The sequence below is a fragment of the Melospiza georgiana genome, chromosome 2 (assembly GCF_028018845.1).
Source record: "Melospiza georgiana isolate bMelGeo1 chromosome 2, bMelGeo1.pri, whole genome shotgun sequence".
In the NCBI taxonomy this organism is placed as follows: Eukaryota; Metazoa; Chordata; class Aves; order Passeriformes; family Passerellidae; genus Melospiza; species Melospiza georgiana.
The window spans coordinates 113,618,306-113,635,225 of NC_080431.1; the positions used below are offsets into that span (position 1 = coordinate 113,618,306).

The 16,920-nt window shown below is 40.6% G+C and overlaps 1 protein-coding gene across 1 annotated transcript in view; it reads right to left on the reverse strand.

Moving 5' to 3' along the window:
- The window catches only part of LOC131080475 (amine oxidase [flavin-containing] B-like), a 54,138-nt gene that overhangs the window by 23,159 nt on the left and 14,059 nt on the right, over window positions 1-16,920 (reverse strand). Inside the window, exons 2-4 of the mRNA XM_058018753.1 lie at window positions 12,552-12,646; window positions 11,584-11,721; window positions 222-326 (exon numbers count right to left, since the gene is read on the reverse strand). Of these exons, the coding sequence (XP_057874736.1) occupies window positions 222-326; window positions 11,584-11,721; window positions 12,552-12,646 (338 nt within the window). The remainder of the gene's footprint in view (window positions 1-221; window positions 327-11,583; window positions 11,722-12,551; window positions 12,647-16,920) is intronic.

The window sequence follows — 16,920 nt, forward strand, 5'->3', positions numbered from 1 at the left end:
ATGAAGGGACGTGTGCAGACAGGCTCAGCAGCACAGGATTCAGAAGAGTTTGCCAGGAGGCCACTCTCAGTTGTGCTCTGGCCATCAAAAGGTGTGGCTGCTCTTGGCAGCCCTGTGTTTGCCCAAGGCAGAGCAGCTCTGCCTGTCTGCACCCCAATGCCTTCCCTCTGCCCCTCAGGGAGGCAAGCTGAGCTGATTCAGCTGCAATGCTCATGCCATACCTCCTTTCCCATCTCATCCATGGTCCTCCATAGGTTGTTGTAGTCCAGGTAGGCCAAGGGATTCCACATAGGAGGGAATGGGCCTTTAAAGGTGTAAGATTTACCCTAAAGGATGAAAAACAAACAAAAACATCGTTTAAAACCCCAAAAGACAACCATAATCATGGGCTCCACGCGTGGGAAGAAGCACCAAAAGGTTAAGTGTTCACAAAAAGCACAAATTTAATCAATCCATGTGGCAGCTTCTGATGGGTCACTGTCTGTGTGTGCAGGACACAGGACAAAAACACAGGAGGCTCCTTCTGAACATCAGGAAATGTTTGTTCACCATGAAGGAGCCTGAGCACTGGCACTGATTGCCCAGAGAAGCTGTGGTGTCTTCCATCCTCAGAGACACTCAAAGGTTACCTGAACAAGATCCTGGAAACCAGCTCTGGGGGATTATTCTGTCATTCCTGTTCTTCTGCATGTGCAATTTGGTGTGATACACAGCTGAATTAGCAAGTCAGACTTCATCAAGCCAGTGCAGAACTGATAATTTACCTTCAAAACTTCACATTCAGCACCTCTGGGCAACCAAACTGCATTAGAGTCACTAATATCAGTCCAAAAAATGAGACGAAACAACATGGTTTGACTGAGTTGAAAAATTGGCTATTCACTACTGAGAAGGAGTTACATATACACACATATATATGTATATTTATTTATTTTACTTATTTATTTTACTTATTTATTTTACTTATTTTCCCCTTCTAATTGTTCATGAAAACACTTAACTGTTAATTGCATTTAGCAGTTTGGTTTTTTGTTTTTCAAAATCAGACAAAAGTAGATGTGGTGTTATTATACACTAAATCATAGCTCAGAGATCTTCCTGGGGGGAAAAAAAAATCTCAGCTAACCTAAAAATTACCAGCACTGCAGAAAATGCAGCATTTACTGAGCAGACTTATTCTTCTAGCCCAAGACCCCTAGCTGTAAATGACAGAGTGGGACAGTGTGACCAATCCCAATGTCCTAATTACACCATTACATATGTAATAGTCAGATTTTTTTGTATCTAAATCTCCATTACTACTTGTTCAGAAAGCCTAGCTTAATTAAGAGTGGAAGACAATGGGTAATTTGTAGAGCTGTTTTATTTACATGGGATTTCCCTGTCTGACCAAATGGATGGCAGCCTAATAGCAGCCTAATTTAAAAATTCACAAAGAAAGGCTCACCAGCATTATCTGGGTACTTGTTTTTTCACAATGCATTATGGAGTCCATAGACAGATAAATAATAAAGGCCATATTGAATGCCACAGCTGATGTTTCAAAATTTATATTATGTATTTAAGTGTGGACTGTATGAGCATGAATATCAAACAGTAGAAGTACTAACTTTTAATAGATATTTGATGCACTGCCACACCAATCCATCATTAAATAAGTATTTACACTGGCTTAACAAAATCATACTGCAGCAAGATTTAATATTTATAACCAGGTAACAACAACTACAACAGTGTCTTTTTGAAGAGAAGTATCCAAAGACCACTTATTTAAAGAATTGTCAGGCCTGATTTGATTTAGGCTCTTTATTAATACTGTGAAAAATGGGACAGAGAGCACATTATTCAAATCTGCAGGTGTCTGCAAGCACCAGAAGATACAGTAAAAGGGCACAAAGGGATCCTGAAACACTCAAAACTTGGTCTAGAAATAACAAAATGAGATGTAACTTTGAAAAATGCTGGCTAATAACTTTGAGGACTTTCAATTAAAAAAAAAAAGGATACTCAACCAATAATAAAAAAAATCAAACCAATGAAAAAGAAAAAATTAGTTTACAAAACTCCCAAACAGGTCAGAGAAAGTGAAGAAGAAACTGTTTTTCACCTAGTCTTCATGGACAAAAGACCCTAATGGAATCCTTGTCAAAAACACCAAGGCAATGAAAGTGAGGAAGAAAGCAAAATGTAGAGGGAAGGATTTAATTCTTTGGTAAATGGACAAGAAGTAGCTACAAGGAAACAATTTAATTCTGCAGTGCTCTGGAGGATAAATTATTGTTTTTACAATGCCAAAATCAAACTTTTTGAAGTTTTCAATCAGAATTTTTGTTACAGTCAGAGAAGATCTCCAGTCACTTCATGTGTTAGATGCACCAAGGTTGGAAACCCAGCACTTCCAATCTAAGGATGGACATTATGGCACATGTTCACCCAGAAAACAGAGGGTTGTCTTTATTTTTGTTTTTCATTCAGCATGAAAAAAATGTGCATTTCCACATTTTTTGTACTCAACTGTGTGAAAATATTGGAATCAGGAAAATAAAATCTGGAATCAGGAAAATATGTCCCTGTAGATGGAGATGAACAGAAAAAGTTTGCTTCATCAGAGGCATTTGGTTCTAGCATGAACATCTGGGTATTACCATGGAATCTCTTCACATGGAATCAACTTTCACTGGGGCACACATCAATTCAAACTTGGCTGCCAAAGGGCTGTGAGAGAAGAGCAAAACCTCTCAGACCAAGTGCCTTCCTGTCCCACGTGATAACATCTGAACCAAGTTGGAAATGATCTTATAGATATTTGGGGCACATTAAAATTCCATAACTGACCTATGACCTCAAAAAATCAGTTTTACTGTGACTTCTGCACTCTGGAGCCTTCACTAGTGTCAGCATCCTGCAAGTATTCCAAAGCCAGAGCTTATCAGTGTGGTTTCAAGTACCTGCTATTTCCCAAATATAGGTTATGAAACAAGCATACTGCTGTGCTCAAGAAAACCAGGACAGCATCAGAAAGGGTTATTCTAATTATTGATTTTGTTCTGAGCTTCCTGATCTGCCAGAGGCAACCCTAACCCAGTTATCCCCTCTGAGTGAACTCAAGTCTTATGAATTCCCTGCAGTGCTTCCTGATGAGCGCAGGCTGAGAGACACACAAACCATATTTGTTTTACTGTTCTTCTATTTCACTGCATTTGAACTGCCAAAAGCAAAACCTTGGCTATGTCTCATGTGTAGGAATCTGGGGTGGAAGTCTCACAAAGAACACAAACTCTTACCTGAAAAAAAATAAAAACAGCCATCAAAGTTAGCGAGTTTCTTGTGAAAGTTATTTTCAAGAGCTCCTAAGTCATCTCCTAAGGCCTGATCCTTATTTCTTGCCCAAACAGAACTCCAGGAGCTGTCAATCAGAATTTTGTTTGAGAAGAGACTGCCAGACTAAGCTCTACACAGAGGCAAAATTAGCAGCAGCAAAGAAAGACTACAGATGGCTCTGAGTAGTTACCAACAAACCAAAACATTTCAGCTTCACTCATGCTGAATTTGCATTTTTGCAAACACAAAAACCTTTTTGATAATTAGGCAAAATTTGCTTATTTGCTGGGAAAAGCATTCTCTGTGCCTCCTGGTGGTGTGTAATCTCTAAAGAATAACAAGGCACTTGCATGCCCCAAGATGCACAAAACATTTCCTTTTCAAATATTTTTATACCCAAATCAGAGCTGCATAAAACCGTCAACAATAACCACCATTTCCAATCATTTGACACGGTATTTCAACACCAGTTCTATGATGCTCAGAAGTATTTCTTGCCCTTTTTTAATTTGCATATAAAATTTTAGAAATGGTTTCGTGATGCCACTTGCAATGCTCAAAAAAAACCCACAACAGCAGCATCAGCACTGCCATTGCATGGATCACTTGCTGCTCACAAAGGCTCTTGCTGCAGTGGGGGCTAAAGCTCACTGAAGAAGATGAAACTAAAGGGAGGAAACTCTTGCAACCCAGCTGTCCCAGAAATAAACCAGCAGGGAAATGAGAAACCCAGTGTTTGTCACAAACTTTACAATTCTCAGTAGATTTTCCTCAGCCATCTGTTTCACGTCAATCAAGATTTGCCTGAGTTATGATGGACCCGTGTAAGTCGTGCAGAAATAAGATTTCTTTATACAGAAATAAGATTTCTTTGTACACCAGGTCTGTTTCAGCTCAAATAGCTGGCTTAAGGAATGGGTTATTACAGAGGGAAAAACCCCACAACATGACAACTGAATATCAGCAGCCCCTTGAATATCAGCCCCAGCACTTAGGGAGGCACAGGGACCATATCTCACGTGCCTTCTCCTGTGAAGGTGACAGTGAGCAAATGGGAAAGGACTGCCAGGAAATATCAGTGCCTTAACGCAGAGTGGGATTCTCAGGAGAAAATCTGCTTTTGCAGACCCAAGACAACTGCAGGCTCCCCTAAACATTATGCACCCAGGCAGTGCCAGAGTGAGATGCAGCACTGTGAAATGAAGCCCCTAGTGACAACGATCCATGCATTTTTCATAGCACAGTATAAACACCTTATAAATAAAGTCAGCTCTCACTGAGCACAAATATTCCCTCAGCTAAACCATCTAAACCTTGGACTAACTGAGGCTCACTTCAGCAAGACTGTCACTCTGCATGTTAATTCACAGCCAGACAGGTTTATTGGCACGTAGTGCCCTCTGCTGATTCACAGCTCTGGTGCAGCACACACATTCCATTTTCTCAGATTAAAATCCCAGTAATGACATTCATACAAAGCTCAGGAAACGTAAAACCCCAAGCTGTGACAAGGAAAATCAGAAACAGAAAAGCACCACTTCAGGCTGTAACTCTGTACCTGTCTCAGATGCTGCTTCTCCTCTGCTGCCTTATGGAAAAGTATAATTTTTGTCTGGTTTTTTTGAGGGGGGCTTTTTGGGGTGCGTGTGTTTGTTGTTTTTTGGGTGTGTACGTGTTTTTTGGTTTTAGGGGGTTTGTTGGTTGGTTGGGCTTATTTTTTTTAATTCATAACGCCTAACAAGACATTTTTGAGACTAAGCCTCTTGCATAATCATAATTCTCAATTAAAAAATGGCAAGTAGCTGGACCAAAATGAGAGGGATTTTACAACCTACTTAGAAACTGTAACAGAGCTGACCTTCAATTAAGCTCCCTTTATTTTGAAACTGTTCAGGATCTCAAATGCTCAGCTGGTTACTATACTGACAGATATTCTAAAGATAACAAAATCTATAGGTTAGAAAATTTAATTGCAGCAGAAAAATCCTTATAACTGATGGTGCAAAGCTAGAACATTAAAACATGCCAAAATTTCATCCAAATATCTTTCAATATTTAATTTGAGTTCATCAGCTGTGGATGCCAACACGTCTTGGGAATTTCATTAAGAAAACTAATTCCATTTTAAGTGTTGCAGAGCCAGACACAGTGGCTTGAAATATGCATTCTGAAAAGGAAAGGAGCTAATTGGGAACAAGTTGTTTCTGTTGTATTATGGAAATAAAGTCCATCTTTACTCTGCTGTACTGGTCACGCAATCTGTTAAATACTTGTCATACTTGAAAGAAAGCAGAATTAGAGAAACACCACTGAAGTGATATAGAAATTAAATTGAGGATCTTGAGGATCTGAAGCACATATTTATAGGGACTTTGTTTCTAGATACTCTTTGATACTGGGCTTGTATGAGGCTTTCAACACCTTTCAATTTAACCAGTCAACAAAATGGATAAAATAATTTAAAAACTATTCAGTATTTCTAGAATAAGTCTTAAGAAAAAATTTCCTTCCCTTCTAAAAAGGAGATAAGTGGGGCATAAATAAATGAAAACAAAAGTAAAGTGGGGATTCATTTGAAAGAAAGCCTTCAAAAGAGCATCTGCCCACAGCATAACTGAGCAGACACACTGTCCCACAACTAGAACACTGGGTTTATGTAAAATGTGACTTTAGGGTCACTAAAAAATATGAAAGCTTACATAAAATTTTACAGACATGTGAAACCCAGTATGCTCAGCCAGTTGCTCCAGTTTACATTTCTCTAATTCTGTTTTCCTGTAGACATTAATCAGCTTCTCAAGGGAAACAAAAATCAGCTCTACCGCCAGATGCAATGAAGCTTTTCTCCCAGCAGCTTCAATTAAATAATCTAGGTGGGAGCACAAGTCCTTTTCCTTGTCTCCTCACCAACTGACTGTGGAGTCTGGGAAAGCTGAGACTCAGGAAGATTTTTTTCTCCTCAAATTTAATTAAGAAATGCATACTTTATTCTCAGTTCATTTTTCTTACTGCTTTCATCCTCATGCTACCATTAGGTCACAGCTTCCATCCTCCCATTCAATCTTCCTGATCAATAATCACCCTTTGCAAAACCCTGCTTTACAGCCCCCCTTGACAGAGATCACTTTGCAGATTTACTGTCCATAATTGCTTCTTTTAGGCTGCTTTAATCCAAATACCTACAATTTAATTTAAAAAGTCCTAATGAGGAAATTTCTTTTTGCAAATACTGCTAGCTGGCTGGCATGGAGAAAAGGGAAGGTGCCCCTTATGACCATCTTTGCAGGGGTCTTAGGATGAGGGAAGAGACAAAAATCTGACTCCAAGTTCCAGAAGGCTGATTTATTATTGTATTATATATATTACATTAAAACTATACTAAAAGAATAGAAGAAAGGATTTCATCAGAAGGCTGGCTAAGAATAGAAAAAGAAGGAATAATAACGATGGCTTGTGACTCCAAGCCAGCTGACTGTGATTGGCCATTAATTAGAAACAACCACATGAGACCAATCACAGATGCACCTGTTGCATTCCACAGCAGCAGATAATCAATGTTTACATTTTGTTCCTGAGGCCTCTCAGCTTCTCAGGAGGAAAAATCCTAAGGAAAGGATTTTTCATAAAAGATGTCTGTGACAGCCCGTCTATTTACAGGGCAGGTCCAGTGACACCAAACATGTCCAGTTTTTCCTATATTCCTGCCAAAAGCTGCTCTTCATTCTCTGACTGTAGGATATCCCTTCTGGGGCTCTGGAAGATGCTTTCACCAACTTGAGCTTGACCAACCTCAGACTCACTTTTGAAGCTACAAGTGGGTGTGATAATGACACAGCATCTTGTGGCAGGAATGTCTCCATCCTCATCTCCAGAAAAGGGTTAAAATAACATAGATCTGTGTTCCAGTAAAGCCACCTGATACTATCAAGGCCCTGCAGCAATTTAAGTGCCTTTGAATTTACTTGGCTTCCTTTTCAAGAGAGCAGATGCCCAGCTTCTTCAGCATTGAGATGTCTTCTTCCCAGTTCCCCAAATTCTTGTTCACAAATTGTCACCAAAAAGGAGAGAACACAAAAGATGAGAGGCTATTTCACCTCATTTAAACTGATAGCCCCTGAGTCTCACAGTCTTTCCATTCTCTGACTGCACTCTAATTGACATATACAAAGAACATGAAAGCACTTTTATCAGGTCATTCAAAAATGCATTTAAGTAGGTATGTTTTGTAGTACAGACTATGCCAGAAGATACTGCCCTTAGACTTGCAGACAAGGCAGGTGAAAAGCTTAAATAAATCATATTGCTTAGCTTCAGTGCATGTATCACAGAAATCACAGAAGAAACACCACTAAATTCTGCAGCTTTAGACACAGCAGTCACTTATCCAGCTGCTAATTAAATCCCAATGCAACACGACCATCATATTTCTAATTCATGAACAAGACCACTGCAAACTGCATTTTAATAAGCACAATAGTGATGAAAATGAATGACACCCGAGAGGGCTGCAAAATTTAGTTCTGCAAGTCTACTGTAGATCAGGAGGCAACCTGGCCAAAATCAGGGCAGATTTGGGGTCCTGGTTAAAAGTACTGTGTGCAGAGGATTAAATATTCACCCTCATGAGGCGCTGCAGGCAGGGCTCCCATCACCACTCTCCCCAGAGCTGTGAATTATTAATCTTTGTATGAAAATGGTGCCAAACTTCAAGGGGGCATGACACGCACTCGGACACCTCCAGCCAGTGCTGCTGGCACAGGGATGAGCATGAGGAAACTCCAGGGAACTTAACTGAGGGAATGGTGGGGTGGCAAGTTGCTGTCAAGAACATTTCCAGCACCAGGGGAGGGGACGCATCATGTTCCCCCAGCATCTTAACCTGAAATACCACCAGGACGGGTGCTGGGGCCTTTTTGATGAAAAAACAACTAAAGAAACAACTCAATTATAACCACAAGAGGAATATTTCAGGTGCAACAGGCTGTGAAAATAGCCAGCTACCTCAGCCAGCTGTTAGCTCTATCCACAGCCTGCCCTGAGACAACACACAGATTAGAAGGAACAAATGTTTCCCCAATTTTTAATAATATGGATTTTGTAAGAAACATCAATGGCATTATCCCATAAAAAGATCTGGTAGAAAATAGGGTCAGAGGATGTTCAGTTGGCACCACAGCTGGACAAAGAGTGGATCATCCCCACAGCAGATAAAGGAACCATGTAAAAGCATTCACTGGGCAAGCCATTGATAAAAGGAAAGTTTCCTCACAAAGATTTAGGACTGCAGAGTAAACCAGTTCCACAGTTACCTTGGAGAATGAACCTGTGTTACAACTGAAAATATGGTAAATTTGTGTTTTAAAATGCAGAAACTTGGCATGGCTAATGAGGCTCCACAGAAGTGAAGTACAGCTTGAATTAACAAGGAAAATTTGTTAATTAAACCCCTACAATAATTGGCACGTTTTCATTTTTCATTCTTTCCAGAGACTGTTACATGGTAAAAATTACTGGGACTATATGCTCTTAGCTTTGTTTTTTTAAAAGACAAAAGCTGTCATTTTGATGAGGAAAATAAACACCAATAGTCAAAAGTTGCAAATGTGCATATCTAAGGTATGACCCTGAATCCTCTCCTGGGCAGCTAAGAATTTATTCCCATTTTAAGGGGCATTTTTACAGATTTTACATCTGCCTACCAGTCCACTGGGAGAGCTGTTAGGAGATGATGACTTCTCAGACAGTTCTGCTTTTGCTTCTTAAATCTGGATTTATGAACCTAATTTCAGTTAGGCTATTGAAAAATCAATGGTGTTCAGGCAGCAATTTGCCTACCAAATACTACTTACAGAGCTATACTAATTTTCTCACTAAGGCTGATGAACCAGTATTTAAAAAATGAAAAGAACATACTAATCTCTTTTCAAAGACCATGGAAAAGGCTGCTTAACAAGTGGAGGGAAAAGAAAAAAAATTAGGGCAAGAAACATAATTTTGAGTTTCTGTGAAAATATCACACATCATATAAGCAAGACCAAAAATAATCTCACAATAGAACCTGGCATTAAAAAAGATTAAAGGAGAAAAGAACCACGCAACTCAATCAAGCTGGTAAAGCCTAATTAGCAGAGACCCACCCAGAGATCAACAAAATGCATTCTTTTCATTTTGTAGTACAAAGAAGCTGCATATATTACTTGTATTAAAAAGCCTCTAAAATGAATTTAATTAACCATGAAAGACTTTATTTTGCCTTTGGGTATAAGTAAAAACAGTGGCTGATTTTACAAGATGCACTGTGATGCCTGATTTTTGTGCAGCAAAAGAAGAATTAAAACCTTTAGGTTTCATCGCTTCTCTGGGCTCGGATAATTTTGTGGTCCAGAATTTAATTACATTTGACCACAGTCACAAAGCTTGGGTCAGCATGTGAATTCAAATTCACACAGGGGACACAGCCCTCTGTGTGCTTTGAATATACAACCTGGGAGCACTGCCCAGATTTCAAGGAGCCCACAAGCACTGTTCATTTTCAGGGAAACCCTGGACAAGCCCCATGGTTCAGAAACCTGCAAGGAATGTGTTGAAGATACATGAAATGCTGAAGATTTGGCCACAAGACAGTGCATATGTTTATTATATAGTGCTCACATGCCAATTATTTAACTGTAATTCTTCAACTACGCTAATGATTCCCCACAATTGGATAAACACAGGAGAAAAATGGAAATAAAGGATTTTAAATGAATGAAATCACAAAATGCAAAGGATGTGCTGCTGACTGTGGAATTATCTCTTCTCTTTACCTCTTGCTTGGCTAGCAGGGAGCTCTGGCACAGAGTTCTCTCCCTCCTCTCTTCAGGAACTCCTACAGGCAATTGAGCCTACAAACTGTTTCCATACAACCTTTAGGATCTTAGCATGGCTTGGGAGTGCCCAGCCAGCAGCTGGGATCTCTCTCCTTGGAGACTCTCAACACTTGACTGGGAACAACCCCAATAAACAGTGATTTCTGGCACTGTTTTGTAATGCCACCATGCTTTTCAGGACAGCAGGTTGCCCTGAAGAGCTGAGCATCCTGACTGGCCATGTCAAGTGTTTCCCCTCGTGGCATGACCTCCTGTCACTGTTAGGGAGATTTGAAGGCTAAAAACTGTGAACAAACAGCAAATCAGGCTTTGAAAGCAATGCCAGAGGCACACAAAACAGAGCAGCGTGGAAGTATCCATTAGTTCTACCTCAGAAATGGTAATTACAGACAGTCACCATAGCAAATCACTTTGAGAACAGTTTTCTTTTTTATAACAATTGAGTGGAAAAAATAATGGAAAACATGACAGGACATCTTTCCTCTGTTGCTGTTTTAAAAACTGTCAATGTCTTTAACCTTTGATCAAACATCAACTACAAATATTTTGCCAGTCATTGCCCAATGGCTTTTCCTAAGCATACAATGAAATCCAGAGTTAACTTCCTTGGGTTTAACATGGAAAGTGTCCCTTCTGTGCAAGTGCAGCACTGGTCTATATCAGGAAAGGAGAAAGGATGCTCTTTTGGAGAATGACTACTGAGAATACGTGGGCTTTTTGACAGCTTTGCCATAGCTGTTCTATTTCAGACCATGTGGAGGCTCAGATCTGCCTCCACAAGGCTGTCTGATTCCCAGAGCCTTTTGCAGTTACTATTTTGCTACCCTGCATGTTAAGTCTCCCCATCAGCACAACCAGACACAGCCTTTCACGTTCCTTTCATCAGCATAATAAATGTCACTTTCAGCCTGCTTGGAAATACCTCCAGGACTTCTGAAAGGGATTTTCAGACACCTTGGGCAGTGCATATCAGAGCTGGCCTGCACAGAAGAGTCACAGTTTAAAAACTGTGAATGTCTTTAACCTTTGATCAAACATCACCTACAAATATTTTGCCAGTCATTGCCCAATGGCTTTTCCTAAGCACATAATGAAACACAGAGTTAAAACAAGGAAGTTTATTGAGAACCTTCATATAACCTGAACCACAGCATGAGCTAACAGGATGCACCCACTGAATACACAAATAAAGATGTGTGTGTGTCATAATTTGTCCTAGTACAGAAATTTGTTGGTGATTTCATTATCAACACACCTATTTTTTTTTAACCAACAAACTCAGATGCTGCAGACTCAAACAGGTATTCTCCACTGCAGCAAGAGTGGAAAACAAGGAGAAAGGAGATCACTTCAATGTTCATGTTTACAGCAGCAGCTTCAGAGCATCTCTTACCTTGACATGGTGAATCAGGTGCTCAACTTCATTCACTTTGTATGTCTCTATTCCCAGCTCCTTAGAGAGCCTCAGGAGACGATTCTGTGTTGGCCCCACGTAAGCCCCTCCAAGGTCCACATATTTAACTTGCTTATTCTGGTTTATCACACACAACACACACAAAAGGGAAGGAAAAAAAAGCAAAACCAAAAAGATAAGCCCTTTGTAAATAGCATACAAGCTAAGAGAGCAATCCAGAAGAATCAAATTAAATTAAATACTCCCAGGGCATTTTGGCTAAGATTCTTCTCCCCATGGAAAACAAATGCTTTGGTAGAGTTCTGGTGTGGTGATTACTTAGAGTTCCTCACCAGCATGTTGATTATAATTTGGAGTTCATAACCAGAATAGGTGACTCATTGTTACATTGCAGCCTTAAAAAGAGGAAAGAGCCTGGCAGGCAGAGAGAGGAGAGTCAGAGATATTTGTGCAGCTCTTGCTCACTCAGGCATCTCACCAATGACCAGTTTAAAACACACTACCCTAGGAAGCAGCACAGGCAAGAATTTCTAGTGGGCAGAGTGAGAGGAGGTGTCCCATATCCAGACAGAGCAGAAGTTGTTCTATTTCCCAACCAGCCCTGACACTCCTCTGCCCTACACCACTCTGTATGGCCATGCCACAGTTCAGCTCAATACAGCATGGTTGGCCTCATGTGTGTTTCTTCCACAGTGATTTCTGCAGTGTCTTTCCCCAGGAAATGATTTTGAAACTTAGCTCATTGTGTTCTCCATCCCAGGTGGATGAATCCAGAGCCTGAAGATCGCAGAAATATTCTGTCCCCACCATCCTACCAGTCTTTCCCTTCTCTTATTGGTACAACATCAGGAAATTTCCCACCTGCTGGTACTCTAGAAATTTTCCCTCACATGGCACACTCTGTAAATATGAATATGTGGTATAAAAATGGCTCTGGGGATAATTACCCTTACGGTGAAAGTTCTTCCACCAACTCTGTCATTGGCTTCCAGCAGGACCACATTCAGGCCTGACTCAGTCAGTAGCTTGGCTGCTGAGAGACCTAAAGGATAAAAAGAAAAGGAATTAAGGAATACTTCTGTGTATGCACTGCACAGCTCTTGTGATTTGATATGTAAATACTCTCATAGCTGTCCATCCAAATCCTGATTTTTTCATTCAAACACTATACCAGAGTGGTGAGGTGGTGGAATTAAAACCCTCAAAACCCAATAATCATTAATAGGAACTGAAGCCATCTAATTAAACAGTTGTTGTCCAATGTTACATGTGCTGAGCAAGCTCAGGAATTCTGATGCATCAGGCAGCACTTGGTACAATGGTCACCCAGCCAGGCAGAGAACTTACAAACTTTACTGTTTGTAAACAGAAAGCTGCCCTCCCCAGCATTTCATTTTTATATAACCCCAACAACAACAAAAAGGGAAGAAGTATTATTATGATTGTTCTAAATTAATGAAGTTTTCTTGACACTTGCTCTATGTCTCTCTTTCCAGTTCTGAATATTTTGGAGCACAGTAGCAAAGTTCCCACACAGTCAGGTCAGAGGTTTCATCTCCAGAAGAACATGTGGTCCGACCAAGAGATAGAATGTGCAGCTGTGTGTGGCAACAAGAATTAAAAGTATGGGTAAGCCTACCACAAAAAATTGCTTTTTTCTCATCCATTTTTTAATACATTTTATTTCCATCTTGCGACTCTTGAAGCTGAGACACCCAAGTGAAGGAACAGTAAAAACAGAGGGGGCAATATCTCTTCTTAGTTGTGATGTCAAAAATCCTCAAATTGCAGTGGAAAATATCAGAGTCAAGCCCTGCAGCAAGTGTGGGAATGAAGAGAACTGGAAGGGGGGCACAGGGAGGGAACCCAGCCCACAACCTCTCAGCTTCCTAAGAACATCTCTGCCTTTTACTTCAGCACACAAACTGAGATTTAAATAAACTGAGGTGCTTACCTTGGCTGCAAGTGAATTTCTAGTAAGACAAGAGTTAGATTCTAGCAGGTTGTATCATCCTTTTGAACCAACAGGATGTGCTGAATAAAGTTCAGCAAGAGGCCAGGCTGGAAGCCACACTCATACATCGTAATTTATCTCTCCTTTTGGCTCCCTGCCTTGTTACCATGAGAATGCAATCAGCTCCCTCTGTGTGTCCTAGTACATGCAGTTTTTGAGTTGTCATCCAAACAGATTGTTCCAAGCAGAAAGCAGCCGTGGAAGAAATGGCAAAAAGAACTGAGAGCAAAAACAGATGGCCCAAGCTAACATGGCAGGAGTGAATGAAATGAAAATGAAAAAAATATAGCAGTCCTGGGGAGAGGCTACAGAACATTCTGGTCACCAACTCAGGGACTGGGGGTAGGAGAACCCAGTCCTGTTTCTAGCCCTGTAGTGAAACTGCTGCAATGTGCTGCAGTTAAGCTACTTTTTTCCCCCATTAAAAAAAAATTAAAAGAGAAGAAAAATGTTACAATAGTGTAGACCTATCTGAAGAATTTGACATTTTCTGAAAAGCAGCTGCAGATGTTTCCATTAAAACATCATACCCTCCTGCCTTTTTTTTTTTTTTCCCTAGTTTCATGGGCTTGTTTATCTTGGGTTTTCACATAAGTGTTTTGTGAGAAAACCAGTAATGAAACTGATAAAGGTCTTTCCATACTTCCTACTGAGGAAATTATATTGCAAAAACATCTGGCTGGATCAGTGGCCTTGACTACACTCAAAAATATTTGAAGAGACCAAGGAAGAACATAACACAGAAACAGCCATGGTATGTTAACACGGACAACCCCTTCAAAAAACTTGCAAAGAGAGATTGTCTCCTGGAGAAAAAATAAGCAACAAATCTCCTAAATAAATCTGGCTTATCTGTCAAAGAAAAAAAATAAGTTACTTTTCAAAAAAGACAAATATTTCATCAGCTGGGAGAGGATCAATAGCAGTTATTAATAATTTACAGAATGAATGCATAAACTGAAGGCTGCTGTCACTGAAGGTCTCTGCTGGCTTTTCATGCTAACAGGTATTGAGTAATCAATTAATAGCATTCAGTTACCAACACTGATTAAAGGATATGAGATTTGACTTTCTTTATTAAAATCTAATGAATAAACATTGCAGTGCAGCTGGGAACAAAGGCAGTTCATTCCCAGGAGCTGAACCAACAGAGAAGTTTGTAAAAGGATAACTCTCTAGATTCCACTGAACTGCAGCTGATTGGCAGCCCAGGTACCACCTCCTCCTTTCCTCCTGCATCTTTCATCCACCTGATTGCACCTACCCAGTGTTTACTCCCCATTTTGGGGCATGTGCCACCTTTCTCCCACCCCCTGGCACATTCACACATGCACCTGTTAAAGATGGACAGGAGTTTCCTCTTTCCTGAAGCAAAAACAACAACCAGAACAGTGTTGAGGGAAGGATCAAGCTCATTAACACCTCACTGCCCTGTCCAAGCCCATCCTCCAGCAGATCTGAGCTATGCAGGGGCAGGGATGTGTCCTTGGGGCTTGGGAGATGCAGTCTGCAGGGCTCCCAAACCAAGCATCACCTGATCAGTTCAAGGGCTGGTCCCCCCCTTCCTCTCAGCCACTTCACAGCTCTGTTCTGGGCCCAAGTTTGCTGCAGAAATCATCACAAACACATAACAGGAAAAGGATGGAAGAAGAAGAGGCCCAGGAGGGTCAGAGGGCACAGCAAAAGACCAGAGTTGGTCTCTCAGCACACACAGAACACGAAAAGGCTGCTGGTGACAGAGACCACATCACAGTGCAAGTGCCAGCTGGGAATGTTGCTGGTTTTGGTACCTTGCACATTGGGAATCACAGTACTGCCACATCACTCCACACCTGTTCCTAGAGCTGGACCCAAGGCCCCAAATGGGCTCTTGGACTGTCACTATAATAACAGTGAGGGAAGTGGATGTTTGGGAGGGAGAGCTCTGAGCCAAAGTGGTACAAGGGCAGGGAAGGCACCAGGAACAGCAGCAAAAGCATATTAAAGTGGAAATGAACACTAAAATGTGAATATTGGGGTGTGAGGTTGAGGTTTGCAGCAGAAAACCCCACAAACCACAGCCTCTTTTCTGGGCAAGAGGCAGAGTGGTCTCTCAGTGCCTCAATTGCTGCAAACAGAGCACACACAATACCTGTGAAGCGAAGCCTGGAAAAATCAGTCACACATGATATAAGATCTCCTCTTGAGAAGTTTAACCCTTCACATGTTTCACATTCCAGCACTGCCTCTGGCTTACCTGCCACTCTAACACATCACTAACAAAAGGCAGATGTTTGATACTGCCCCCATTCCTCACAAGCAAGGCAAAAAGCTGCATTGAAATGCAAAAACCATCCAAAACTGTGACTGATGCCGTTATTGCTCCTATGCACAGTGTTCTGTCACCCAGAGGCAGCTTCCCCTGCTCCCCAGGAGCATTTCAGTAGAATCAGATCTGAATTGCAATATAAGGCTCAGCCACTTTTGCCACCACTTCACAGAAGACAGAAATTGGGTGCAGGTTCCAGCACAGGTCAGCTTTCTCCCCACAGAGAGCCATATATAAATATAGAGAGACATACAGCAGAAATCAAACAGTTTAAGCAGCCTCACCTGCAGTTCTGCTCAAAGAACCAACAGGCAGGCAATTAATGCAAACAACAAAGAAGCAAAGATGATTATTTGAAGCCCCAGACTGAAAATACCACCGTGTTTAGAGGATGCTTAACTGGGCAAGCCTCCATCTGTCACCATGGCAACCTGGTACCCAAGGCAGCCACCCAGAGATGTTGGTGGGAGATTGCCTCCCCCAGAGTCTTATAACACAAGTTCAAGTCACGAAAATCATTCCTCTCCCCACCGTGCAGCCATCTGCATTCACACAGAGTGGACTCAAATGTAATCATCACAGTAATTATTTCATCCTCAGTTCCCACTTCTTTCTTTCCTGTTTGATGTCTCTGTACCTACTAAATGCCTTAAATTGCACCATTTCTCAAAACAGCTTCATTACAACCTCACTTCCTAACATCAACAGTTTTCTTATCCTGAGAGAATGACTAATTCAGATTTTAATTCTTTTTTAAACAGAAAATTTTAAATGTTTATGCTAGGGCAAAATCCAAACTGCTATTTAATAAAATCATAAAATCATTACGCTTAGAAATATTTCCAAGATCACAGAGCCCAACGTTTATTATACATATTATATATTATACATTATACATTATATATTATACATTATACATTATATATTATATATTATATATTACATATTATATATTATATATTATATATTATATATTATATATTATATTTGTATT